This window comes from Osmerus mordax, chromosome 9, assembly GCF_038355195.1.
Source record: "Osmerus mordax isolate fOsmMor3 chromosome 9, fOsmMor3.pri, whole genome shotgun sequence".
Taxonomy (NCBI): domain Eukaryota; kingdom Metazoa; phylum Chordata; class Actinopteri; order Osmeriformes; family Osmeridae; genus Osmerus; species Osmerus mordax.
In genome coordinates this window covers 14324331-14349523 of record NC_090058.1, presented here as the reverse complement: position 1 = coordinate 14349523, position 25193 = coordinate 14324331, and the positions used below count along the sequence as shown (strand labels likewise).

The window sequence follows — 25193 nt, the reverse complement described above, 5'->3', positions numbered from 1 at the left end:
CTTGTTCTGGATCACACCAGAGCTCAGAGCTCCTCAGTGTCCCTGAACATTTCTGGACTGGGAGTCAACATGATCACATGTCTCATACTCACAGTGATTTTCTTCATCCTGACCGGTAAATGTTCTACTATACTCAGAGTCATTACTGTTTAGATATGCTAAATGTGAATGATTTCTATATTGTAAAAAGTGTTTTTAAGACTTTTCTTGTGTGTCCACGTGGTGGTAATATCTTCTCTCTGTCTGTCCAGGTGTGTGTCAGACTGTGGAGGTCCACCAGACTCCCTCTGATCTCCTCAGCAGAGATGGAGATACTGTGCAGCTCATCTGCACCCACAGTAAAACAGATTATACAATGATGCTCTGGTACTTCCAGAAAACAGGGGACACAGCCCTCACACTCATCGGGTATTTGAGATATGGGACTCCAAACTTTGAAGGTTCAAATGAAGAACATTTCAGTTTCACTGGGGATCTCAGCGGTGAAAAGGCAAAGAATGCCTCTCTTGTCATTAAGAACCTGAGTGTAAACAGCCACAGTGCAGTTTATTACTGTGCTGCCAGCTATGCACAGTGCTACAGATCCCCTTTGTTCTCTACAAAAACCCTCCTCTCTCATCCAGGAGTGGTTTGTGTGTCAGAGTGAAACACCTGCATCTGAGGTCTGAATTAGATCCAGCAACATCATATCAGCACAGTCGGCTTACATCACTTCCTGTTCGTGCTCCAACTCCAAGAAGTGATGCTAAGTCCTCAGTTGGTCCTCCAGGCTCAGCACTGATGGTCAACATGATCAGACTTCTCACTATCTTCTCTGTTCCTTTGTTCTGGATCACAGGTAAGCCTGCTGACCTTAAAGATCATTACATTTTGATGATGCTACTAAAATGCCTTTAAACTGTAGTGTAGTAACGTTACATGATTAATCAAATCTGTGTGGCAAAATTTAAGGTTGTTATCATTCAATGTTACAGTAATAGGGAGTCAGGTGGCTGAGCGGTGAGGGAGTCGGACTAGTAATCCGAAGGTTGACAGTTCGATTCCCGGTCATGCAAACTGACGTTGTGTCCTTGGGCAAGGCACTTCACCCTACTTGCCTCGGGGGAATGTCCCTGTACTTACTGTAAGTCGCTCTGGATAAGAGCGTCTGCTAAATGACTAAATGGAAATGACTAAATGGAAATGTAATATCCTCTCCTTCTCACTCCACAGGAGTGTCACTCAGTCCAGAGGTGAACCAGAGGTGACTCCCTCTACTCTCCTGCGGAAGCCAGAAGAGAAGATCCAACTGAGCTGCAGTCATAACATTCCTGATTACTACACTATACTCTGGTACCAGAGTACCAAAACAACAAAAAAATACTAAATGTACCAGCGCTCAGTCGTAGACATTGCCCTGAAACTAATAGCCTACAGTAGCTCACAACATTTGTATGAACATTTGAAAGCCCTAGATCTGGGGACTGGGGCTCAACTGCTAAACTTCTCCAGCTGGAAGAACTGCCCGAAACTGAACCACATCAAATCCTGCTCGTTTTCTGTGCTGTGAACATCAAAACTAAATGTTAATAATAATAATAATTGTGGTTAATGGATTTTGAAAAGACCCAAAATAAAGGAAATTAAAATGGCCACAACGACCTTAACTGATAAGATAGGCCTACAGCTAAAGCCAGTAAGTAATAGTAGTGTAGGAACTGTGATGAACTCTGAATGATTAGGCCTAGTTCTTGCAAAAATAGAGGTAGCCAGAATGCGAAATATCAGATGTCTTGTGTTTAAGGTCAACTTAAACTGCCAAACAGCCTGTACAATTCCTTGCCAGTGGCGAGTATTTATAACGTGAGTTGGTGCTTTGTGATGCGGCAGACATGTTAGCGATTGTGTTTTGTAATTTTGAAGTGAAGTGCAGACAGGACCGGTCTGTGTCCTACAGAGTCTAACCAATGGTGACGCATTCTAAACTTTGTCATTGTGACGTCATGAACCTCAGAAGTTTTGCAACATTATGTTGTGCCAACACTGTGTTCTACTGTCATTTCAGAGAAGATTCAAGTGAATGTAGTTAACTTTTGCTACTAATGGTTTGTGATCATGATCAGGAAGATGGAAGTATTGAGGTGAGGACAAAGACATTAAGTGGCACAATTGAGACATTTCCTATTAATAAGCATGTTTGCTTGGGGAGAAAGGTTTAAATAACAATATGGCAGACCATGATGGAATGGATAGACAGAAAAACCAGAAACAAAAGAAGCTTCAAGTATAAAATGTATAAAAAATACATATGAACAAATATGTTTAGTTATTGCTAAGGATTTGGGATGCACACTCAATAGTAGGCTACAACTGACTGTAAAGGGGAAAAAATGTGCAGCAAGATTTAAACCAAGTCATATGCTGTATGGTGCTGTAACAATAATGCTGTTCATAATTTAGCGACTAATGACTTTAACAATCAGCCTGCTCTTCCACAGCAACTCACAATGCTGCTTACTGACCAAGATCAACATTTTCATGCATTTATGTATTTAGTATCAGTGACCTGTTGTTCAGTGATAAGAGCAGTAAGCTCTGATGAATACTTCACCCTACTTTCCTAGGGGGGAATGTCCCTGTACTTACGGTAAGTCGCTCTGGATAAGAGCGTCTGCTAAATGACTAAATGTAATAACATTAAAACTAACTTATAATAATAGTTATTGTGATTAATGAATTTTGAGAAGCCCCAAAAGAAAGGAAATTTAAATGGCCACAACGACATTAACTCAACAGATGACTAAAGATTAACTTAAACTGTAACAGGTGTAATAGTAGCATCGGTACTGTAATTAACTCTGATTAGAATATTAGACCTAATTGTAATCGCGCAAAAATGGAGCTTGCCAGAAACAAACGTAAACACAAACTGACAAACAGATATGTAGGTACAATTGCTCGCTAGTGGCGGTTTGTTTTTTCAACTTGAGGTGGGACTTTGTGAGATGGCAGACATGTTAGAGCGATTGTGTGTAGTAATTTTGAAATAAAGTGCCGAAAGAATCCATTATGGACGCGGCGGTCTGAGTCCAACAGAGTCTAACCAATGGCGGCGCATTCTAAACTTTGGCATTGTGACGTCTGAACATGACATGAAAGTTTTTTGGCATTATGTTGCATTCTACTGTCATTTCAGAGAAGATTCAAGTGAATGTAAATGACTTTTGCTACTCACGGTTTGTGATCATGATCAGGAAGAAGGAAGTATTGAGGTTAGGACAGAGATGAGTATTTCCTACTAATACACGTTTGCTTGGGGGGAACGATTTACATAACATCAGGGGGGTGGGGGGGGGGGTGTTGGTGATGCTCTTATTGACATTTAACTATGTATATCTGACAACTATCATATCGGCAGACATCTTCCCTCGCCTGCGCCTCGTCCATTGATTTTATAGCGGGACTAGTTATCCCTTACTTCTCAGCGTGAGAAATGTTTGACAATCGTGTGAAATACAAGGTGTGAGAAATGTGTGAGTCTCACGACGAATGCGTGAGACTTGAGAGCCCATGGCAGACAGACCAAGATGGAATTAACATACCAATAATAATGTATTTGTTAAAGACAGGAAAACACAGAAACAAAAGAAGCCTAAAGCATTAAATGTTACAAAATACGAATGAACAAATACGTTTTAAATAATGATTTGCTAAGGATTTGAGATGCAGACTAAATAGTAGGCTACAACTGACAGCAAAGGAATGTGTAGCAAGATTTAAACCATGTCATGCTGTATGGTGCTGTAACAATAATGCAATTCATAATTTAGCAACGAATGACTTGAATGTACCATTTATTATTAAGGGGAGTTTGTATTGCTCATTTAGCTTAGACATAAAGTTGATGCTGAAACCTTGTTGCTGCTTCCTGTATCTTGACCTTCCTGTGTTTTATTTGTTACAGAACAAAACATTTGATTTGGTATTGACTTTCCCTTGTCATGTGTTTCTTTACAGAGAAGGGAAAACATGAATTGAAAAATGCCAAGGAAGATGTAAGTTCTTTCTTACAAAATATTTCTGAGATGCTATTTTAGATTCTTTCTGTTTTTAGACTTTAACAATCTTTTCTAGTTACGATGAATCATGTTGTCTAAGTTGTTGTGTGTATGTGTGTTGAAACAGAGAAAAGGTGGCTCTCTACTCTGGGGAGTTACCTAAAGCTCTCTTTTGGAAGAGGGGGAGTCGAAAGTAAGTCCCCACTAAAATAGAGTTAATACTGCAAGCCTAGTAGTTGTCAGGTCAGGGTTTGGAGGTCTGATGTGTTTTAGTTGATTTATTACAAGAATACAGAACGTTCATTTGGATGGTGTGTTCTTCCAAATTGTACATTGAGTGCAATAGACTGTTGATGTGTAGACCTCTATCTGCATGTCACCTGTGTACAATAACACATGCTGGATGTGTGTGTTTCTCTCCACAGGGCTGATGAACCCTCCTCCTTCAGAGCACTCTCACCTGGACAGATCCCAGACATGAGGATGTTGAATAACATACGGTAAGACAGGGTTGCCTCAACAGGATTGTAGGAATATCCGGGCGTCCAAATGACCGCTACGTTTAGGGTTGAAGTTTGGGTTTGATATGATGGTTTTAAGGCTGGCCAGAGACTAAATGCCAGTATTGTCTATTTTGGAAAGAGGTTAAAACACAACTGTGATGTGATGTCCGGTCTGTCGTGTTTGAATGTGAGTTGATAATCTGCTGCCTGTGATGTGTCCATGTTACTGCAGAGGGGAGAGGTTCTATCTTGGAACCATCACTCTGGGGCTCAGTGACTCTGAGAGTTCCTCTGACGAGATCTCTTCCTTCTCGTCTGAAAGACTTCCCTGTCAACTTCCTGTAGCCACAAGGGGGTGTCCTCAAATGAACCAGTAAGTCTCCTCTTCACAAGACACACACACTAAATGGTACAAAATTATTATGCATAAGAAATATTAGGAAGGATTGCTTGACATGTAGAGTGAACTACAAGGATATTGACCATGTTGTAATGGGTCTCATTCAGCGGGAAGATAAAGGAGCTAGAACACCTGGTGGAGGATTTGAGGAAAAACATAAAAGAGCTTAAACTAAAAAATCTTTGTTTGACAAACTCGGTTGAGAAATTCCAGCGAGTTAGAACCAAGAACAAAGCTGAGATGAAGAATCTCAAGATGGAGGTATGACAATGTTACTTACTACTTCCTCACCACATACCCAAAGTTATGCAAAATAAACAATAATCTCATTGTGCTCTAGCATTGTTAGTTGCAAGATTCTTTAAGGTTGTAAATACAAAAGAAAAAGTTACCATAGGGACACACGGAAGAGTTACCATGGGGACACATAGGTGTCCCTATTCAGTTTTTGTCATTTGTGAGTTCAATGCTTATAGAGGACAGCATAGGCCACCTTGTGTATAGTGTTTCATTGACCTTTTACGCATGCAGGTGCAGACACTCAGACAAGCAGCATGTAATGGTGCTTGTCATAGAGGTCTGGACAGGAAGAGGGTAGACAACAGTAGAGAGAGAGTGACCAAGAGAAGGGAAGAAAGAGAGATGTACAGTGATGAGATGTACACAGAGACAAAGGTTGATAAGCAGACAAAGCAGGATATTGACAAGAGGAAGATAGGGATAGACAGCTTGCGAGAAAAGGAGAAAGAGACACTGAGTGATGTGGAGGAACTGGACAACATGAAGAGGCACAGAGACAAGCTGCAGTGTGAGATCAAGGGGCTGAAAAGTGAACTTCTGCAGAAGAAAATGAAGAGGGAGAAGGCCCAAGAAAAATATGAGAAGGATCAAATAAAAGCAAGGCAAGATGAAGAAAGAAACACACCAGAGTCACAGTGCCGGGCAGGAAAACGCAGAGAAGTGTTGGGAAGGGGAGAAATGGAGAGACGGTTGAAAGAGCAATCGTTAGAAAAACAAAGAGAGCATGAGACACAGAGGGGGATGGAAAGGAGAGAAGAAGAGCTGACACAAAGAGAGGCTGGGAGACAAAAGGAGAGACCAAAAGCTCTGGACACAGAAGGGGAGGACCTGCAAAGAAAACTAGAAAGAGAGCATGATAGACAGAGAGATATAGACAGACAGCGAGCGCAAGTGAGACAGGAAGAGGAGGACAGACAGAAAGAACTAGAGAGAGCGGGGGAGGATGCAAGACAAAAACAAGATCATCAGAAGGAACTTGAAAGACAGAAGAAAATTGACAGAAAGGCTAAACAGGAGTTGGAGGAGGCAAGAGAAAAAGAAGCACTGAAAAGGGAAGTTGAAAGACTTGAAGAGATGGAGAGACGAGAGAAGGAGAGGGAGAGACAGAGAGAACTAGAAAGAGAGAGTGAGGCAGCAAGACAAAAAGAGGATCTTCAGAGGGAAATTGAAAGACTTAAAGAGAATGTAAAACAAAGCGACATTGAACGTCAACAAGAACAAGAGAGACAAGAGGAGGAGGAAAAGAGACAGAAAGAACTACAAATATATAGGGAGGATGTAAGACAAAAAAAGGCACTGAAAAGGGAAGTTGAAAGACTTGTAGAGATGGAGAGACAGAATGAGACTGAAAGACAGCAAGAACAGGAGATACGAGAGAAGGAGAGACAAAAAGAACTAGAAAGAGAGAGGGAGGATGCAAGACAAAAAGAGTATATTGAGAAAGAACTTGAAAGACAGAAGAAAATTGACAGAAAGGGCAAACAGGAGATGGAGGAGGCAAGAGAAAAAGAAGCACTGAAAAGGGAAGTTGAAAGACTTGAAGAGATGGAGAGACAGAAAGAGACTGAAAGACAGCAGGAACAGGAGATACGAGAGAAGGAGATGGAGAGACAGAGAGAGCTAGAAAGAGAGAGTGAGGATGCCAGACAAAAAGAAGATCTTCAGAGGGAAATTGAAAGACTTGAAGAGATGGAGAGACAGAAAAAGACTGAAAGACAGCAGGAACAGGAGAGACGAGAGAAGGAGAGGGAGAGACAGAGAGAACTAGAAAGAGAGAGTGAGGACGCAAGACAAAAACAGGTTCTTCAGAAGGAAATTGAAAGACTTGAAGAGAATGCAAGGCAAAGAGAGAATGAAAGTCAACAAGATAAAATGAGACTAGAAAAGGAGGAAGAGAGACAAAAACAGATGGGCAAAACGAGTGAGGAGGCAAGAGAAACAGAAGCACTGCAGAGGGACCTTGAAAGACCGAGAGAGACAGAAAGAAAGTACCATCAGGAGAGACAAGAGGAGGAAGAGAGACAGAAAGAGATGGAGCTAAAGATGGATGCAGCAAAACACAAAGAAGAGCGTCAGAGGGACATTGAGAGTTTTGACGGGCTTGCAGAACATCGACAGATTGAGATGAAGGGAGAACAGCTGACGGGGGAGAGGAAAGAGAAAGGACGAAAAGAAATGGAGAGAGCAAAGGAGGAGGCCAGACAAGAAGAAGACCTGCAGAGGGAAGTTAAGAGACTGAAAGAGACTGAAAGACAGCAAGAACAGGAGAGACGAGAGAAGGAGATGGAGAGACAGAGAGAACTAGAAAGAGAGAGGGAAGATGCAAGAGAAAAAGAAGCACAGAAAAGGGAAGTTGAAAGACTTGTAGAGATGGAGAGACAGAATGAGACTGAAAGACAGCAAGAACAAGAGAGACGAGAGAGGGAGAGACAAAAAGAACTAGAAAGAGAGAGGGAGGACGCAAGACAAAAAGAGGATATTGAGAAAGAACTTGAAAGACAAAAGAAAATTGACAGAAAGGGCAAACAAGAGATGGAGGAGGCAAGAGAAAAAGAAGCACTGAAAAGGGAAGTTGAAAGACTTGAAGAGATGGAGAGACGAGAGAAGGAGAGGGAGAGACAGAGAGAACTAGAAAGAGAGAGTGAGGATGCCAGACAAAAACAGGATTTTTGGAAGGAAATTGAAAGACTTGAAGAGATGGAGAGACGAGAGAAGGAGAGGGAGAGGGAGAGAGAACTAGAAAGAGAGAGGGCGGATGCCAGACAAAAACAGGATTTTCGGAAGGAAATTGAAAGACTTGAAGAGAATGCAAGGCAAAGAGAGAATGAAAGTCAACCAGATAAAATGAGACTAGAAAAGGAGGAAGAGAGACAGAAAGAGATGGAGCTAAAGATGGATGCAGGAAAACACAAAGAAGAGCGTCAGAGGGACATTGAGAGATTTGACGGGCTTGCAGAACATCGAGGGATTGAGATGAAGGGAGAACGGCTGACGGGGGAGAGGAAAAAGAAAAGACAAAAAGAAATGGAGAGAGCAAAGGAGGAGGCCAGACAAGAAAAAGACCTGCAGAGGGAAGTTAAGAGACTGAAAGACAATGAGAGACTACAAGAACAGGACAGACAAGAGAAGGAGGAAGAGAGACAGAAAGAACTAGAAAAAGAGAGTGAGGCAGCAAGACAAAAACAGGATTTTCGGAAGGAATGTGAAAGACTTAAAGAGAATGCAAGGCAAAGAGAGAATGAAAGTCAACCAGATAAAATGAGACTAGAAAAGGAGGAAGAGAGACAAAAACAGATGGGCAAAACGAGTGAGGAGGCAAGAGAAACAGAAGCACTGCAGAGGGACCTTGAAAGACCGAGAGAGACAAAAAGAAAGTACCATCAGGAGAGACAAGAGGAGGAAGAGAGACAGAAAGAGATGGAGCTAAAGATGCATGCAGCAAAACACAAAGAAGAGCGTCAGAGGGACATTGAGAGATTTGACGGGCTTGCAGAACATCGAGGGATTGAGATGAAGGGAGAGCGGCTGACGGGGGAGAGGAAAGAGAAAAGACAAAAAGAAATGGAGAGAGCAAAGGAGGAGGCCAGACAAGAAGAAGACCTGCAGAGGGAAGTTAAGAGACTGAAAGACAATGAGAGACTGCAAGAACAGGACAGACAAGAGAAGGAGGAAGAGAGACAGAAAGAACTAGAGAGAGAGAGGGAGGAGGAGAGACACAAAGCAGACCTGCAGAGGGAACTTGAAAAAAAGGGTGAAATCCAAGAAGAGCAGCGGACTGAAGCAGAGGACCACAGACTTGCCATGGAGACAGAGCAACAACAAGCGGTCACTGAGGAAGAAAGGGGTGAGGTTGGAGAAATGGAACAATCTGAGCAAGACAGCGAGCAGGAAAGGAAAAGGCTGGAGACGGAAAGGCAAGAGGAGGAGAGAAAAAGAGAGATGGAAATAAAAATGGAGGACAGGAGGCAGAGAGAAGAGAATAGAAAAGCCATGGAGCTGAGATGGAGACAAAAAGGAGACAGGAGATGGAAAGAGAAAGAACTGAAGAGACAGAAAGAGCTTGAGAAAAAGTCAGAGGAAGAGGTAAAACAACATGAGGAGAAAGGAGACGAGGAGAAAGAGAGGAAGGAGGCGGAAATGGAGAGACTAAGAGAGAGGGACAAAACCCAGTTGGCCAAGTTATATGACATGAAAGAAAAAGCTGCAGATAACTTTTGGCTCCAAACAACATTGGACAAGCAAATAGAGTTAGTTAAAGATAGGGAGAGAATTATGAGAGAGGATGAGAAAATGAAAGAATCAGAGAAGAGATGGGAGGAGGAGGATAGACAACGGCAGGAATGCAGACAACAGTCAGATGAGGCAACACGACAGTGGCAGGAGAAGCATAGACTAGCAGTCATGAGGAGAAAGGAGAAAGAGAATAGGAGAGCCATCGAAGAAAGGAGTCAGTACAGGAGAGAAGAGGAGCAGAGAAAAAAGGAGATGGAACAAGAAATGAAGAGGGAAGAGAAACGTAAGGAGGAGAGAATAGCAGATACCAAGGAGGATTGCACAGAAGTTAAGGAGGACGATGCAGAAATGAAACAGAAAAGCAGAGAGAAGGTTAAGAATGCGTGGGAGCCAGAGAAGGAAGTGACAGAAAAGGAAGTGACAGAGAAGGAAGTGACAGAGAAGGAAGTGACAGAGAAGGACGTGTCAGAGAAGGAAGTGACAGAGAAGGAAGTGACAGAGAAGGAAGTGTCAGAGAAGGAAGAGTCAGAGACAAGTAAGAACATTTTCTTGTGATGTGAAAGTGTACTATATAATATCTCTAATGCTCAGAAATAAACAAGGCCACGTGCAGGACATTGTAGCAATTGAAATATTGATTTATAACACTTTTCCAAGTCATGTCAGAATGATTTCATTGAGACACTGTTGTAGGCTATTAGTAGTTAGACTGTGTGCTCTAGACCACGTTGAAGTACTTAATGCTTGTGTCTTGTAAACAGAGAAGGAGAAGAAACATGGTTTCTTGAGCCAGTTCTGGCAGAAGGTAAAACCAAAAAAGAAGGCAACAAAAGAGGAGAAAAAAAGAGCCAGACTGGCTGAGATTGAAGCGTATGTGGACAAACTGAACAAGGAGGCTGACCGTAACATACAGGCCTTTGAGGATGAGTAGTCTACACCTTCAGTTGGGGCCTCAGATCAGTCATGGCGACCGCCTGAAGGGAAATCAACATAGGGTAAAATAAAAAATGCCTGTATATAGATCTAATGAGGAAAATGTAATGGGAGAACCCTTCAACACATTTTTTGATGTAGCTCCTAAAAGAAGGGATACTAACCCAATGCTCTCCCCTGCTACAGCTCTATATCGTGTCTAGAAGGATGGACGACATTCTGCTGCTGACCGTGATCAACGGGAACTCTGCAACCTCTCCACTACATCTACAGAATTTTCCTCAAACATGAACCTTATCAACCTTGAACCAATGAACCTTAATAAAGTTGATGTTTTGACCACATGCTTCTACAGTGCAATGTTGATTCAAAGTAAAGATTTTATTGATGCATGGCAACAACAACAAAGAACATCATCAACCGTTAACCTACGCTAACCAACACTTCCTCCTTCAGGGTCCATGAACTACCATGTGATGACACAGCAGGAGTTGGGTTTAGCTCAGTGGAAGACAGCCTGGAAGAAACCAGGCTAACCACATTGTGGGAGCTCACCCTCTCCCTGAATGTGCTGCTTTGGATGTAAAGCTGTTAAATGTTAGATTGTGTGTATGTAATGAGGAGATGGGTTCAACACTGAGTCAGCAGGGGGAGACAGAAGTAAATTGATGATTGAGGATGTTGGTACTGAGGTGACAGTTGTGATGTCACTCTGGTAGCCCCGCCCTCCTCCTCTTCATGTACAGGACCATGCTGACTGCCAGCAGGTCATCAGGTCGTCACACAACTGAAGACTGTTCACCATGATCCTAGCCTTCATCCTCTGCTCTCTCTGTCTGTCCTGCATCAAGGGTGAGCAGAACAACATTTCAGAGAGAAAACAGAGAGAGTTATAGTTTTAGTTTTTCTCATCACCACTGTTTCTCTCCACAGGTTCCTCTGCCAGTCCCACAGTTCAGCAGACCCCCTCTGCTCTGATCAAGAACCTGGGAGACTCTGTTGACAAAGAGATCCTTTGTTCACACAGCATTCAAAACTATGATCGTATCCTCTGGTACAAACAACATGTAGATGGTGCTCTCCAGCTACTTGGTTATATGAATGTAAATTTTCCATATCCAGAAGAAGATGTGAAAGGACAAATCAGCTTTGAGGGAGATGGGCGTAGCGAGGCAAAGCTCTCCATCTCCAAACTCTCTCCAAGTGACGGAGCAGTGTATTTCTGTGCTGCTAGTCTGCACAGTGATTCACCCTCCCTCTCTCCTCTACAAAAACCCTCCTGTGATAAGAGTGGTGATCAGTGTGTGTGAGCAGCCAGTCTGAGGCTGGCTCCCTCCCAACACCTGGGGCTCACGTCTGCCAGGGAATCAGGAGCAGCACTTTGATCCACGCTCACACACCACCACACTGGTGATCTGCTGATAAAGGTTCAACTGCAGTCTGACTTGTTCTGAGGACACGTCTGAAGAGCCCCACAGACAAACAGCATCTAACCTGGTGAGGAGGTGACAGGACTGGAGGTGGAGATCAGGAGGGCTTCTTCAGCGTCACGTCATTTCCTCCCTCCAGAGAGAGAAGCACAGCTCAGCCTTTTTCCTGTTCAGTTGCTGAGATGTGTTCAGCTCTGACGTCCTCATCCATGATCTCTCTTGTCATCCCAGTGTCTCTGTTGCTACTGGGGGCTGCAGGTACTGTCCAGGAACTGTTCTCTCTGCTACAGTGTGGAGAGATTCATTCTAAGGTCTAGTTGAGCTGGTGGACCTCAACGGAGGGTTATCAAGTCGTCCTCATGTCCTGGTTTTGGTCTCTGTGTCTCCAGGTCTCTCTGAGGGGAGTGATGTCACCCAGACCCCAAGCATCCTCTGGTCAATCAAGGGGCAGCCTGCTGAGATGGACTGCAGTCACACTAAGGGTGCTTCATACTACCAGATGTACTGGTACAGACAGCTACCAGGACAGGGCATGAAGCAGGTTGTGTACAGTGTGCCCAACAGTAAGCCTGACTATGGAGAGTTTGGTGAAGTCAAATTCTCTGCAAACAAGACTGTAGCAGAGAGAGGATCTTTCACAGTGAAGAACTCTTCACCAGAAGACAACGGCATGTACTTCTGTGCTGTTTATGAACACAGTGATACAGACATCATGTGCAGCTGCACAAAAACCCCCAGTGAGTTTTTTTCTTAATTCAGAATGATGAACCATCTGATGATGTTTATCCCCATCATGGACTGTAGGGGGCTCTCTAGTTCCACCAATCCTCACGTTTCTAACGTTGTTGCTGTTCTCTTAAAACTTCAGACTTCTCATGAAAGGCCCTGAGTGACGTCATGTGAGATGACAGTGTGTTCTGCTGACACTCCCTCCATCCACCTCCTCTGGGCAGAGTCACTGTGACACAGCAGGGGGGGGTGTAGCTCAGGGGTAGACAGCCTCCTCCCTCTCAGTTAGTAAGCAGACTTCGTGAACAGTACTTTTCAAACCGTTACATAGTGCTTTCCTGTACATTTATCAATCCAACAAACCAACACAGAATCAAAGCAAGACCCAGTAAAGACAACAGTGGTCCAGCAGTAACAGGTCACTGATTATCTGAGTGAAGCCTCACTGGTAGAGCTTCAGCAAACAGGAACACCATGATAATCCTGCTCATCAGCATATCCATTCATGCTGTCTGTGCTTCTGGTATCTTTAATTTCATGCGATTGTTAATTCCTTTGGCTTCTTGTTATTTTTTTTAATAAAGGTAATAACATATTTTCTTCCCTCATCTGCAGGTTCGTCTCTGAGTGACCAAGTTCACCAGACTCCTGCAGCCTTGATTAAGAACCTGGGAGATTCTGCTGAACTGAACTGCAGACATAATATCCAGAGTTACAATGTTATCCTCTGGTATAAACAATCCAACACAGGAGAACTGGTGTATCTGGGATACATGCTAGCAACCTCAGACAATCCTGAAGCTGGGTTCAAAATCACAGGAAATGCAAACCAAGACAAAAACTGCATATTAACCATAGAGCAGCTCTCTTCAGACAGCAGTGCAGTGTATTTCTGTGCTGCTAGTCTCCACAGTGGTGTAAATCCCCTCTGTTCAATACAAAAACGTCTCCCAGACTGTGCTCTCTGTGTGGTAGGACTCCACACACCTGCATGAAGCCACCGTCACCAGCTTTGATCCAGGGCCAGAACTCTGCTCAGCTATGAGGAGAGGAGGAACTTCCTGATGCAACAACACCTCAGATGATGCAGGTGGGGCGTCTGTAATGCCGCCCACCTCTTTCACACACACACACACACACACACACACACACACACACACACACACACAAACCCTCCTGCCCTCCCAGTCCTACAGAAGATCAGTTTGGAGAAGGTGCACCAGTGGTTGTGTTCAGAGCAGCTCTCTCCAGATCTCGAGGGCCAGCATGACTCTCCAAGCTCTCATCCCAGTGTCTCTCTCTCTACTCTGGCTCACAGGTACTGTAGGGTCAGTGGCTACACAGGAAACATCTCCATGATAGACTAGATAACGCTCACACGCTGTAGATGGTTACAAGAGCATCATTTCCACTCTGCTATGATTATAATCTCCATCCCACAGGTCACTGCCAGAAGAGTGATGTCACACAGCAGCCAGGAACCATCTGGAGTCTTGCCAGGAAAACTGCAGAGATGAACTGCAGCCATGAGAAAGGCGTGGGTCACAATCAGATGTACTGGTTCAGACAGCGTCCAGGGGAGTCCATGAGGCTCATCGTGTTCACAAGCGTTGGTCTGCAGCCGGACTACGGAGATCTCAGTAAAACCAAATACTCAGCTGTTAAATCTGTAGCTCAAAACGGAGCGTTCACTGTGAAGGACTTGACACCAGAGGACAGCGGGCTGTATTTCTGTGCTGTCAGCCAACACAGTGATACAAACTGATTGTACAGCTGAACAAAAACTGGTTTGTGTAAGCCTTGGTTTTTCCTGCATCATCAGAACAGATGTGGTGTCTGTCTTGTAGGTGGAGCTACAGCTCAACAAGTCCTCCAGCACCAGGCTGGGGGTGAAGTCTTGTTCTGGATCACACCAGAGCTCAGAGGTCCTCAGAGTACCTGAACATTTCTGGACTGGGAGTCAACATGATCACATGTCTCATACTCACAGTGATTTTCTTCATCCTGACCAGTAAATGTTATATATTCCTCTTAGAGTCATGACTGTTTAGATATTCAAAATGTGAATGATTTCTATATTGTAATAAAGTGTTTTTAAGTCTCGTGTGTCCATGTGGTGGCAATATCTTCTCTCTGTCTGTCCAGGTGTGTGTCAGACTGTGGAGGTCCAGCAGACTCCCTCTGATCTCCTCAGCAGAGATGGAGATACTGTGCCACTCATCTGCACCCACAGTAAAACAGACTATAGATTGATGCTCTGGTACTTCCAGAAACCAGGGGACACAGCTCTCACACTCATCGGGTATTTGAATTATGGGACTCCAAACTTGGACGGTTCAAATGAAGAACATTTAAGTTTCTCTGGGGATCTCAGTGGTGACAAGTCAAATAATTCTTCTCCCCTCATTAAGAACCTGAGTGTAAACATCCAAGTTGCAGTTTATTACTATGCTAGCTATGCACAATGCTACAGATCCCCTCTGTTATCTACAAAACCCCTCCTCTCTCATCCAGGAGTGGTTTGTGTGTCAGAGTGAAACACCTGCATCTGAGGTCTGAATTAGATCCAGTAACAGCATATCAGTAAGTGATGCTAAGTCTTCAGTTGGTCCTCCAGACTCAGCACTGATGGTCACCATGATCAGACTTCTCACTATCTTCTCTGTTCCTTTGTTCGCAGGTAAGCCTGCTGACCTCCCCACTCCACTGAGTTGGACATTTGCGAAAGAGAATTTCTAATATCTGACTGCAAGCGAATGCAGCACTAGACGACTCCCCCCTCCCCACTCCGCAGAGTCCGACATTTGCGAGAGCGAATTTCTAATATACAAGCCCAAACTTTTTCATTTTCCACGGTTATTCAGATTGAAAATCTGCAGAATTCCGACAGCCTTCCTGTTCTTGTGTTGGAGCGACCGAAGTTGTTCCACAACAGTTTCACGCCGAATATGAATTAATGTTGACAGACTTTGCAGAAAACTAAGTATTGATCCATCCTTATAAAGATCGCCTGAAAACTCCCTGGCCCTGTCTATTCCTGTAATTTTGGTTAATTAAGTGTTTCTGAGTCAATTCTTCAGGGCTGAATCTGGCATTTTTGACTAACGTTTTAATATTGCCTACGGTAGCTGGTGTAACGTGAACGTTACTGTATCAGTTTCAGGGTTGACAGACTTCTGCTATCACAGACCTACTACCTACACTGGTGGCAATGGGCTCTATTTACAGGCTAAATATTTCGAAAGAATAGAGACGTAATGTATGGAGGACTAAAAGTGCCACAATGAATTAAATAAATACACCATTAAATAAATACACCATTAAATAATTACTTAAATGTGTCATGAATTAATTAAAATAGACATTAAATACATAAATGTGTTCTTAAATGTGTCATGAATTAATTAAACTACCAATTCATTTAATGTAAAATACATATATAATTATTTCACTATTTAAGTATTTCATGCTACATTTCATGCTACATTTCATGCTACATTTCACAACGAGTTGTGTTGCAGTGCTTCATTAATTGTGTTATCTGTCAAACTCGCCCATCAAAGTCAGTGGGTGGGGCTAGCGCGAATCTAGTCTGATCCATTGCGTTGGTCTGAAGTAGAGTGCCTGGATGGAGACGATGGAGGATCTTCATGAACTTTCTAGGGAGTTGGTGAGAGACATTTTAGACTTAGCTGACGATGTGGAAGCAGGACCTGCTGACCCAGAGCATGTAGCGAGTAAAGCAGAGGAACTTCTTCGAATATTCGAAATTCAACAAACATTCATATTCGTACCTCTCTGTCATATTTAGGGACCGGGGTAAAAGAGTAGAGAGCCTGAATGCCGAAAAACCTAGCAGACATTTGAATACACACAATTTTTTGTGTTTGTTCAATATCTTTGTCAAAATCGATCATACAAACTTCAAACTTGTTGCACATTCTTCTACTACTAGTTGGCTAAGTTGTCCAACCTTAGGTTTGGTGACACCGTTTATTATTGATTAACCTGTAGCCGATGTGTATCGGTGAAACTCACTCCTCAGGTATGTAACAGGCCACCCGTGTCAACGAATTGCTAGCTTTTCATTGGCGTAGTTGGTAGTGGTGGCGTAGATTTATGTGAATAACACCATTAATATTAATACATTTAATATAACTGTGCCTACTAATAACATCAATTCAATATTACCTGTGGTTCAATAAACCAGACTCCTCTTCTCCTAAAATCATTGTCCATGCAGGTAAAATCAATGGTGTAGGCACTGTACACTGGCATCCGATATCTTGTGGAATATAGGGAAGCGTAGTAGTCGGTGCTGGCAGATTTTTTCAGCATTCTGATCTATGCCTGTGGGTTCAGTGTTTTTGTAAAAGAATTGCTTACATGTTGAAAAGTCTTGAACCACACGAGCTTCTAAGCCAAGAGGCCAAGCAACAAGTGCTGAGAAGAGAAACAGAACCAGAGGAGCCATTGAGAAATAGAAAACCCTGCCTGTCATACTGACACAACACTTTATATAGTCACTCGGTATCCCACATAAGATGGCCTTGATTTTCTGTTATTGTACAACTTTGTCTAAGCCGACTGGTTATGTATGTTTATTCTAGTTTGTTAGCAGCTGTGTAACTGATGCATTAGGCCAAGAATAACATGAAAACACAAATACATGGTCACTCTACAAACACATTTTCAACACGCAGCAAAATCAAGAAACTCCCAAACAACCTTGCCTCTTAATCAGCCTGTAGCCCTTCCTCACCTCCCTGTACCTCACCTCCCTGTACCTCACCTCCCTGTACCTCACCTCCCTGTACCTCACCTCCCTGTACCTAACCTCCCTGTACCTCACCTCCCTGTACCTAACTTCCCTGTACCTCACCTCCCTGTACCTAACCTCCCTGTACCTCGCCTCCCTGTACCTCGCCTCCCTGTACCTCGCCTCCCTGTACCTCGCCTCCCTGTACCTCACCTCCCTGTACCTCACCTCCCTGTACCTAACCTCCCTGTACCTCACCTCCCTGTACCTAACCTCCCTGTACCTCACCTCCCTGTACCTAACCTCCCTGTACCTAACCTCCCTGTACCTAACTTCCCTGTACCTCACCTCCCTGTACCTAACCTCCCTGTACCTCGCCTCCCTGTACCTCGCCTCCCTGTACCTCGCCTCCCTGTACCTCACCTCCCTGTACCTAACCTCCCTGTACCTCGCCTCCCTGTACCTCGCCTCCCTGTACCTCGCCTCCCTGTACCTCGCCTCCCTGTACCTCACCTCCCTGTACCTCACCTCCCTGTACCTAACCTCCCTGTACCTCACCTCCCTGTACCTAACCTCCCTGTACCTCACCTCCCTGTACCTAACTTCCCTGTACCTAACCTCCCTGTACCTAACCTCCCTGTACCTAACCTCCCTGTACCTAACCTCCCTGTACCTAACTTCCCTGTACCTCACCTCCCTGTACCTAACCTCCCTGTACCTCGCCTCCCTGTACCTCACCTCCCTGTACCTAACCTCCCTGTACCTCACCTCCCTGTACCTAACTTCCCTGTACCTCACCTCCCTGTACCTAACCTCCCTGTACCTAACCTCCCTGTACCTCGCCTCCCTGTACCTCGCCTCCCTGTACCTCGCCTCCCTGTACCTCGCCTCCCTGTACCTCACCTCCCTGTACCTAACCTCCCTGTACCTAACCTCCCTGTACCTAACTTCCCTGTACCTCACCTCCCTGTACCTAACCTCCCTGTACCTCGCCTCCCTGTACCTCACCTCCATGTACCTCACCTCCATGTACCTCGCCTCCCTGTACCTCGCCTCCCTGTACCTCACGTCCTGCTGACTGGATTGACCAAGATCTGTTTGTCTAAAGAGCAGTATGGACAACTGGGCTGTATCAAAACTACATATTAAAGGCAAAACAAAGTGACAACAACCCATTATGATTTGTCATGGAATTCCATACAGAAATGTGAAACTATCTCTGTTTCTCTTTGCTGTGTTAGATTTTCACTGTTTTATACACAGTATCAATGGCAATTCCTTACCAAAAAGCAATTGATTTATGTTTATGTTCAATTGTGGAGAAACCTCGTGATTCACCTGAGATATAATTTTTTTTTTGTTAGAAGTGAGTGAGAGCGCAGTGATTTAATAAGCAGAGTAAGAGAGCAGGGATTTAATAAGTAGAAAGAGCAGTGATTAAAAAAAGTATTGATCGCTAACGCACAAACATTGTTTGCGTAAAACATCCTCACTAAACCATGTAGCCAATTCCCAGCAGAAAGACGTTTGATCCCAGTCTAAACATTTTTTTCTTTACTACACTTCAAACAAGGTACAGATGAAACCAATACGACCTAATAATAGAGATGAAAAACCAACAAGAAGGAAAATGGGGCCTCTCGTGCAGCACGGTGGCTCAGTGGTTAGCACTGTCGCCTCACAGCAAGAAGTTGGAAAGGTTGACTGTTGTGTCTGAATGAATGCTGGAATCTGTAAAGCGACCTTGAGTACTCTGAGTAGTAGAAAGCACTATATGAGATCAATGATATATATAGTGGCCAACAGAACTCCACAACCCTACCCCGTCCACACACACACTTCTAAGAATGGCTCCTGACGTTCCTCCCAGGACGATCAGGGCGACACTCCCTGATCAACTCGGGGTCCAAGAAGTCCCAGGAAGAGACCCAGGAGTGCTCCTATGGGCCATAGCCTTCCCAGTCCACCAGAAACTGAAGAGAACTCTTATCAATGATGATCCAAAATCCAATAAACTGTGTACGCAGGCCAGCCTCCAATGTTTCGAGGTGGAGGTCTGACTGCGGGAGCAAAAGGAGACGAGACAACAGGTTTTAATAAAGATACATGTATAAAAATATGATTGGATTTATTCTTAGAGACCAGGGTTTAGTATAAACAGCAGGTAACCGGAAATACCATCGGTGTGATGCAGAAAGGACCAATGAAACATTGAGCCAGCTTGCAGGACTCCACATGCAGCGGCATGTTCCTAATTGAAAGCCACACCTGTTGGCAGGTGAGTATGTTAATTACCATCCCCAATTAACACACACACACACACACTTGTCCACTGCATCTGTCAAACCTGTAGAGTGCTACAGGTGCTCTAATCAAAACAGAATCAGTTGCTTTTTTTTGTTCTTTGAATTTGTTCTGAGAATCTGAACATCTTGTTAAACTAGCTTGCATCGTTCCATTTGACCTCCCAGGGATATTCAGTTTATTTAACCGTTAACCGGCCAGCTGTCATGATCTGGAATAGTGGCTGTGTCATTTTACTGTGTCTATGCCTATGTGTTTCTTGTTTTATGTTTATGTTGTTGTTAGTGTTGTAACGTATCTATTGTTTTAAGCTATCAATCTGCTAGGGACTGCAGATGAAAATTAGCCTGTATGGATAAATATGGCACATTTACTGTTGAATGTTGAACTCTGTGCTCATGTTGATTAATGTGCATTGTCCCTTTTAAATTAGCTGTTTAATCACTTTAAATCAATACTTTTCGGGAATAAAATGATTCTGAGGATCTAGTCCCAGCTCAGAATGACTGTAGGCTAGTTTCATTGTTTTCATCCTTTCATTACTCTGTAATTATTGTGAAATGAAATAATATTTTGATTAACTCTGTTTTGACTGTTTTTAAGTATCCACCTTTATCTAGTATGTCGCTTAGGATAAAAGCACCTGAAAAATGAATACAATTTAAATGCAATTTCATGTGCATCTGCACCAGTGCTACGTTTTAGAAGCGTTCAGAAGGGAGATACCACCTGTTACCACTAGAGGTCCTGCGAGACCCTGAACCCAAACCTGTTCTAACCATATTCCAGATAGTTTACCCATAAGTGTAAACAGTCAGTCATTCAGTTCCCCTGGACCAACTATGAAGACTCTTCTCTGTTTCCTGCTGCTTAAATGTGAGAAAACACATCCACTTTAATAACCATACCAAGTAGAGTTTGTCTGAAATCCGTACCTCTCTCTTCATCAGTGTTACGTTAACTCGTCCCTCTACCCCTCCAGACATAGAGGGCATGGACGTCCAGCAGCATCCTCCCAGCCAGGTTCTGTCTCCTCTCTCCCCCGTGAAGTTGGATGGGTGTAATGTATGTGCTCAAACCAGTGTTATTAGCAGTGTAGAGTGTAGTACACTGGTACAGTGTCACATGTAGAAGACGGCTGTGTGAAACGTGTGGTACTCTGGGCCGTGTAACACAACTGTCATCTCAGGAATGGAGCTTGAGGCCTCATTTATCCTTATCTAATACTGTAATATGTTGTGTTCATTTAGGAGGCACTTTTATCTAAAGCAATATACTGGGAGGGATTTGAACCTGGGACCTCTGGATCTGCAATCAAATGTTCTAACCCCTTAGCTGTACCCATCCCCATCTGCCTCTCCCTGCCTCACCTTCCTTGACTCACCCTGCCTCTCCCTGTCTCACCGGCCCTGCCTCACCCTGCCTTTCTCTGCTTTACCCTGTCTCTCCCTGCTTCACCCTGCCTCTCCCTGTCTCACCGGCCCTGCCTCTCCCTGCCTTACCCTGTCTCTCCCTGCTTCACCCTGCCTCACCCTGCCTCTCCCTGCCTTACCCTGCCTCTCCCTGCCTCTCCCTGCCTCACCCTGCCTCACCCTGCCTCTCCCTGCCTCACCCTGCCTCTCCCTGCCTCACCCTGCCTCTCCCTGCTTCACCCTGCCTTACTCTGTCTCTCCCTGCTTCACCCTGCCTCACCCTGTGTCAGCCTCCCATACTGTAATTGTTTCTGCACAAACCTAGTGGGTGGAGGAGCAGAGCTGCGTGGCTGCAGGTGTGTGTGTGTGGGGGTGGTGAGGTGCAAGGTCACACACACAATGTTTCTGTGCACATGGGCCTGAGGCTATGCTGCACTCTGTGACCACTTCCTGACCTTGGCTGGCGCTCGACAGGAAGAGAACATCTTCTTCCTGTTGTCAGGTGCGACTCTGTGCTAGATTCACTACGACAGTCATGTGCATGGCAGTCTCAAAAATATGTAGATCACTAGCTGTTCTACAGATCAACATTCAATATACAGATCAACATTCAATATACAGATCAACATTCAATATACAGATCAACATTCACTATACCTATCAACATTCAATATACAGGTCAATATTAATTGTGGAAGAAAAGTAATCTGTTCTCCACAAACACATTTGTTATTCTCATATTATTCTTGAATAAGTCCAGAACCTAAACTTCAAGTTTCAAGTCTTTTATTGTCAGATGCACAGAACAACACAGGGTCAGACTGGGCACTGAAATTCTTAGGACAAGACAATGCAAAGCAACCTGGCATAACATAACATATAAGTACAAAGAACATAGATTACATCTGAAGCCACACTGTTAATGGAGACTGACCTTTTTTCTTCCACAATTATTCAAATCAACATTCATCATACAGATCAACATTAGTTTATTAAATGGCTAGATTCCTATTTCTTAAGAAACTCGGTGGGACTTCATGCACAAGAGCACGGTATTAGACTAGAGTGATGTCCATTGTTGGCAACAATCATTTTGTCTTTGACTATCAAATACAGTTAACCTGACATAATATAACCTAGAGTTTATGTAATGAAAGAAAAGAAAATGCACGGGACAGTGCAGATATTAACCTAACTTATCCACCCCTGGAAAAAACTCAGAAAAGATTTGTTAGGGGGCCATACAATGTGTTTTGAATGTAAGCAGGGTTTGAGAGAAATTCTAAATCTTATGAAAGTATTTAGCAGCACCCCAAGTTATGTCATGGGACATGGGAAAGCATGTCCTAGAGGGGACGTTGTAGGGATGACTGTAGGGCAACATTTCATTTTCTTCAGTGGGATTTTTCTTCTCTCTATTGCAAGAGCACTTCATCATGTTTTCTCACTTGGAAGGGCACAAAATTGGGCACGCTTTTCTCACCTGTAAAAGTACCCTATACCGCACTGCACAGCCCCCCCAGAGTACACCAATGGTACAGATCAAATATTCATTATACAGATCAATATTTATCTATCTATCTAACAGATTATCATTCCTTAACTCATGTCATTTTCGTTTTAATACTGCTGGTGAAATGGAAAAGATATGTGGTGATGAAAACACAATACCCAAACTAAATGTCAGAGATCCAGTTTAGCTTAGTGGAAAAAGTCAGACGAGCAATCGTGCCTCGCAGCACTTTGCAGCACTTTGCAGCGCTACCAGGAAACCGCATCGCCGTGTGGGCGCTGAGCAGGGCATGTTTCTCAGAAACGTAGTCACACATCAGAATGAGAACATCTGCTCTGAATATCCTGCTCTCAGGTGCACTTCCTGTGGAAATACTGTAATACAGCTTCGAACACAAGTTGAAGGAGTACTACTTTCCTTCCAGTGGCCTTTGTATAAGTTTGAACTCTCATTGTTGAATTGAAAGTTTCACCCACTCTTCATTCATTTTAAAACGGTATTATTGACTAAATGTCTGAATAACAATAATAATAACTATCACTCAAAATGTATTTGACAACTTTATTAATGATGAAATATCTGAATATTAATTATGCTAGCAGATGCAGCTGCTATGTTGAATACAAACATACACTATTATGGTTAATTCATTTCAAAAAGTTGGAGAACAAACGTTTGTCTTCACAATGTTCTTTCTATAGAGGCTTGAGGTTATTTCAGAAATCCCTATTAACAAAGCCCTCTTTACTCTGCAATCATCTCTATATACAGTACATGTCGATTGTTGTATCACTTCTTTATGAACTGTGAGATTTTAGGTTGACAAGCAGGTTTTATTCTATTTACATTACATCTACGCGTCTATGTAAACTGCAGAACACTAGTTGATCTGAAATGATGGGTCATCTAGGGAGACATATTATATGCATATTCTGCATATTATAATCCCACATCAGCAACGCCACACCATCCAGACCATCACCATCCCGGTCAACACAGGTTTCCTGTTCTGGCCTCAGGTGAAATGCTTCCCAGATTTACCCTGTGGAGGAGAGAGGAGACAGGTGGCAGGCACACACCGTCTGCTGTTACTTTCAAAACATTACAGAACCTTTTATCAACTGCCTAGGAATGAGAGAATATATAGGAATCATAATAATGTGTTATTTAGAAGAAGACTGATATAAGCGTAGTTAGGGGGATTTGAACCTCTTGATCTGCTGTTAAAATGCTCTGACCACTCAGCAAACCCATAAATGCATTCATTTAAAATAGTTTTGAAAATAGTGTAGTAATAATAATTTAGGCATTATATTCTTAGTGTGCCCTTTATTGTCAAGGTAATCTCAGGGCTCTTAAGCATACTATAGTATAGCATAAACAGTGTAGTGTTTCCATAGCTGTTGCAGGGGTGGAGTGGTTGGTTAGTGTAGAACAGTCACCTGGAGCTTCCACACGAAGACGACCACGAAGAACCCATACAGGCTGCTTTTAGCGATGAACACGATGTACGCCAGTTTAGCTGTCTGAGTGCTCTTCACGTAGTTCTCTGTGGAAAACAACACACTTCCATGAGCCTGGGTGGCAATGTGGTTTTACCATGGCAGAGTCAAAGATAGTCTACCTCTTTCACACAATTCGAGCTTTTAAAAATATGTGCGAAACATACCTGTTGTCATGCCTCCAGTTGACGGAGCTGTCAGAAACAAAAAATAGCCAACCTTAGATATAGTAACATTCACCATCATATTACATTAAATATATTTACCACAATAACACACATGGCACAGTACCATTACGTTAAGCCTTTATTGTTGTTTTATTTATTTGTATTTCACTGCTTTAGATATATTTTGAAGATCTCAAGTCATTCGTTTAACGTACCTTTATCTCCCATAACAGAAGCTTCAAAGGGTATGTATTCAGTACCATTAAAGAAGAGGACAGTACAGTTGAACTCATTGGAGTCTGTGTACCACACTCCGGCAGGAACTCTCAAGCGGCTGGTGATGCTGTACTTTGTTTCGTTGTTCCACACGGCCGAGTTGTCCGTCCCCACTCCATCGAACACATTCTCGCCATTGATCTTCCAGGACACGCTGACGTGATCCGGGTAGAAGCCGGTGGCCACGCACACCAGGGTCTTCTTGTTTTTGTTGTCTTTTGCATCCTTACACTCGTGTATGGAGGGGGTCAGAACAGTGACGTTCGGTTGGATGGCTTTGTCTGATATATCGGGATCTGCAATGAGGGAATACAAAATTCTCAATACAGAATAATCACATTGTTCTGTAACGCCACAAAATTCTCAATACAGAATAATCACATTGTTCTGTAACGCCAAGCATTTTCGGGTCAAATTGAAGGAGCATTAAAAAAAGATTTCTTACCGAGCACTGTTAGCTTAGTCCCCCCTCCGAAATAAGCAGGATAACTACCGGAGCACACCACATACGCACTAGCAGAAAACTATAGCCTGCCCGTTTTCTAAGGCTGTTCAGAAAACATTATTTTCGAATGTTCACATTCCATGTGTAGGAAACGATACTACTCTTTCAGATAATCTAACACTTATCCTACATTTGAGACATAGGATTAATAGACAGTTCCAGCATCTGTCATTAACATGGGAATTCATAC

At 43.4% G+C, this 25193-nt stretch overlaps 2 protein-coding genes across 3 annotated transcripts in view; one reads left to right on the top strand and one right to left on the bottom strand.

The window, feature by feature from the left end:
* The first annotated feature begins 4020 nt into the window (after window positions 1-4020).
* On the top strand, window positions 4021-10404 carry LOC136949152 (trichohyalin-like). The gene is made up of 7 exons (XM_067243359.1): window positions 4021-4034; window positions 4165-4230; window positions 4463-4537; window positions 4773-4913; window positions 5048-5201; window positions 5472-10008; window positions 10235-10404. The coding sequence occupies exons 1-7, from the start codon at window positions 4021-4023 to the stop codon at window positions 10402-10404; spliced, it is 5157 nt and encodes a 1718-aa protein (XP_067099460.1).
* Window positions 10405-23100: 12696 nt separating this feature from the next.
* LOC136948662 (M1-specific T cell receptor beta chain-like) overlaps window positions 23101-25193 on the bottom strand; it is a 68126-nt gene continuing 66033 nt past the window's right edge. For both annotated transcript variants that reach the window (XM_067242593.1, XM_067242594.1), the window contains exons 4-7: window positions 24438-24794; window positions 24223-24249; window positions 23996-24102; window positions 23101-23595 (exon numbers count right to left, since the gene is read on the bottom strand). In XM_067242593.1, coding sequence (XP_067098694.1) covers window positions 23569-23595; window positions 23996-24102; window positions 24223-24249; window positions 24438-24794 — 518 coding nt within the window. In that variant the 3' untranslated portion in view covers window positions 23101-23568. The remainder of the gene's footprint in view (window positions 23596-23995; window positions 24103-24222; window positions 24250-24437; window positions 24795-25193) is intronic.

What these genes read in the sequence shown, in the direction of transcription:
- LOC136949152 (XM_067243359.1), top strand. An exon ending in TGGAAGAGGGGGAGTCGAAA is followed by an intron (nt 4,231 to 4,462) that starts GTAAGTCCCCAC and finishes TTCTCTCCACAG; the next exon opens with GGCTGATGAACCCTCCTCCT. An exon ending in AGGATGTTGAATAACATACG is followed by an intron (nt 4,538 to 4,772) that starts GTAAGACAGGGT and finishes ATGTTACTGCAG; the next exon opens with AGGGGAGAGGTTCTATCTTG.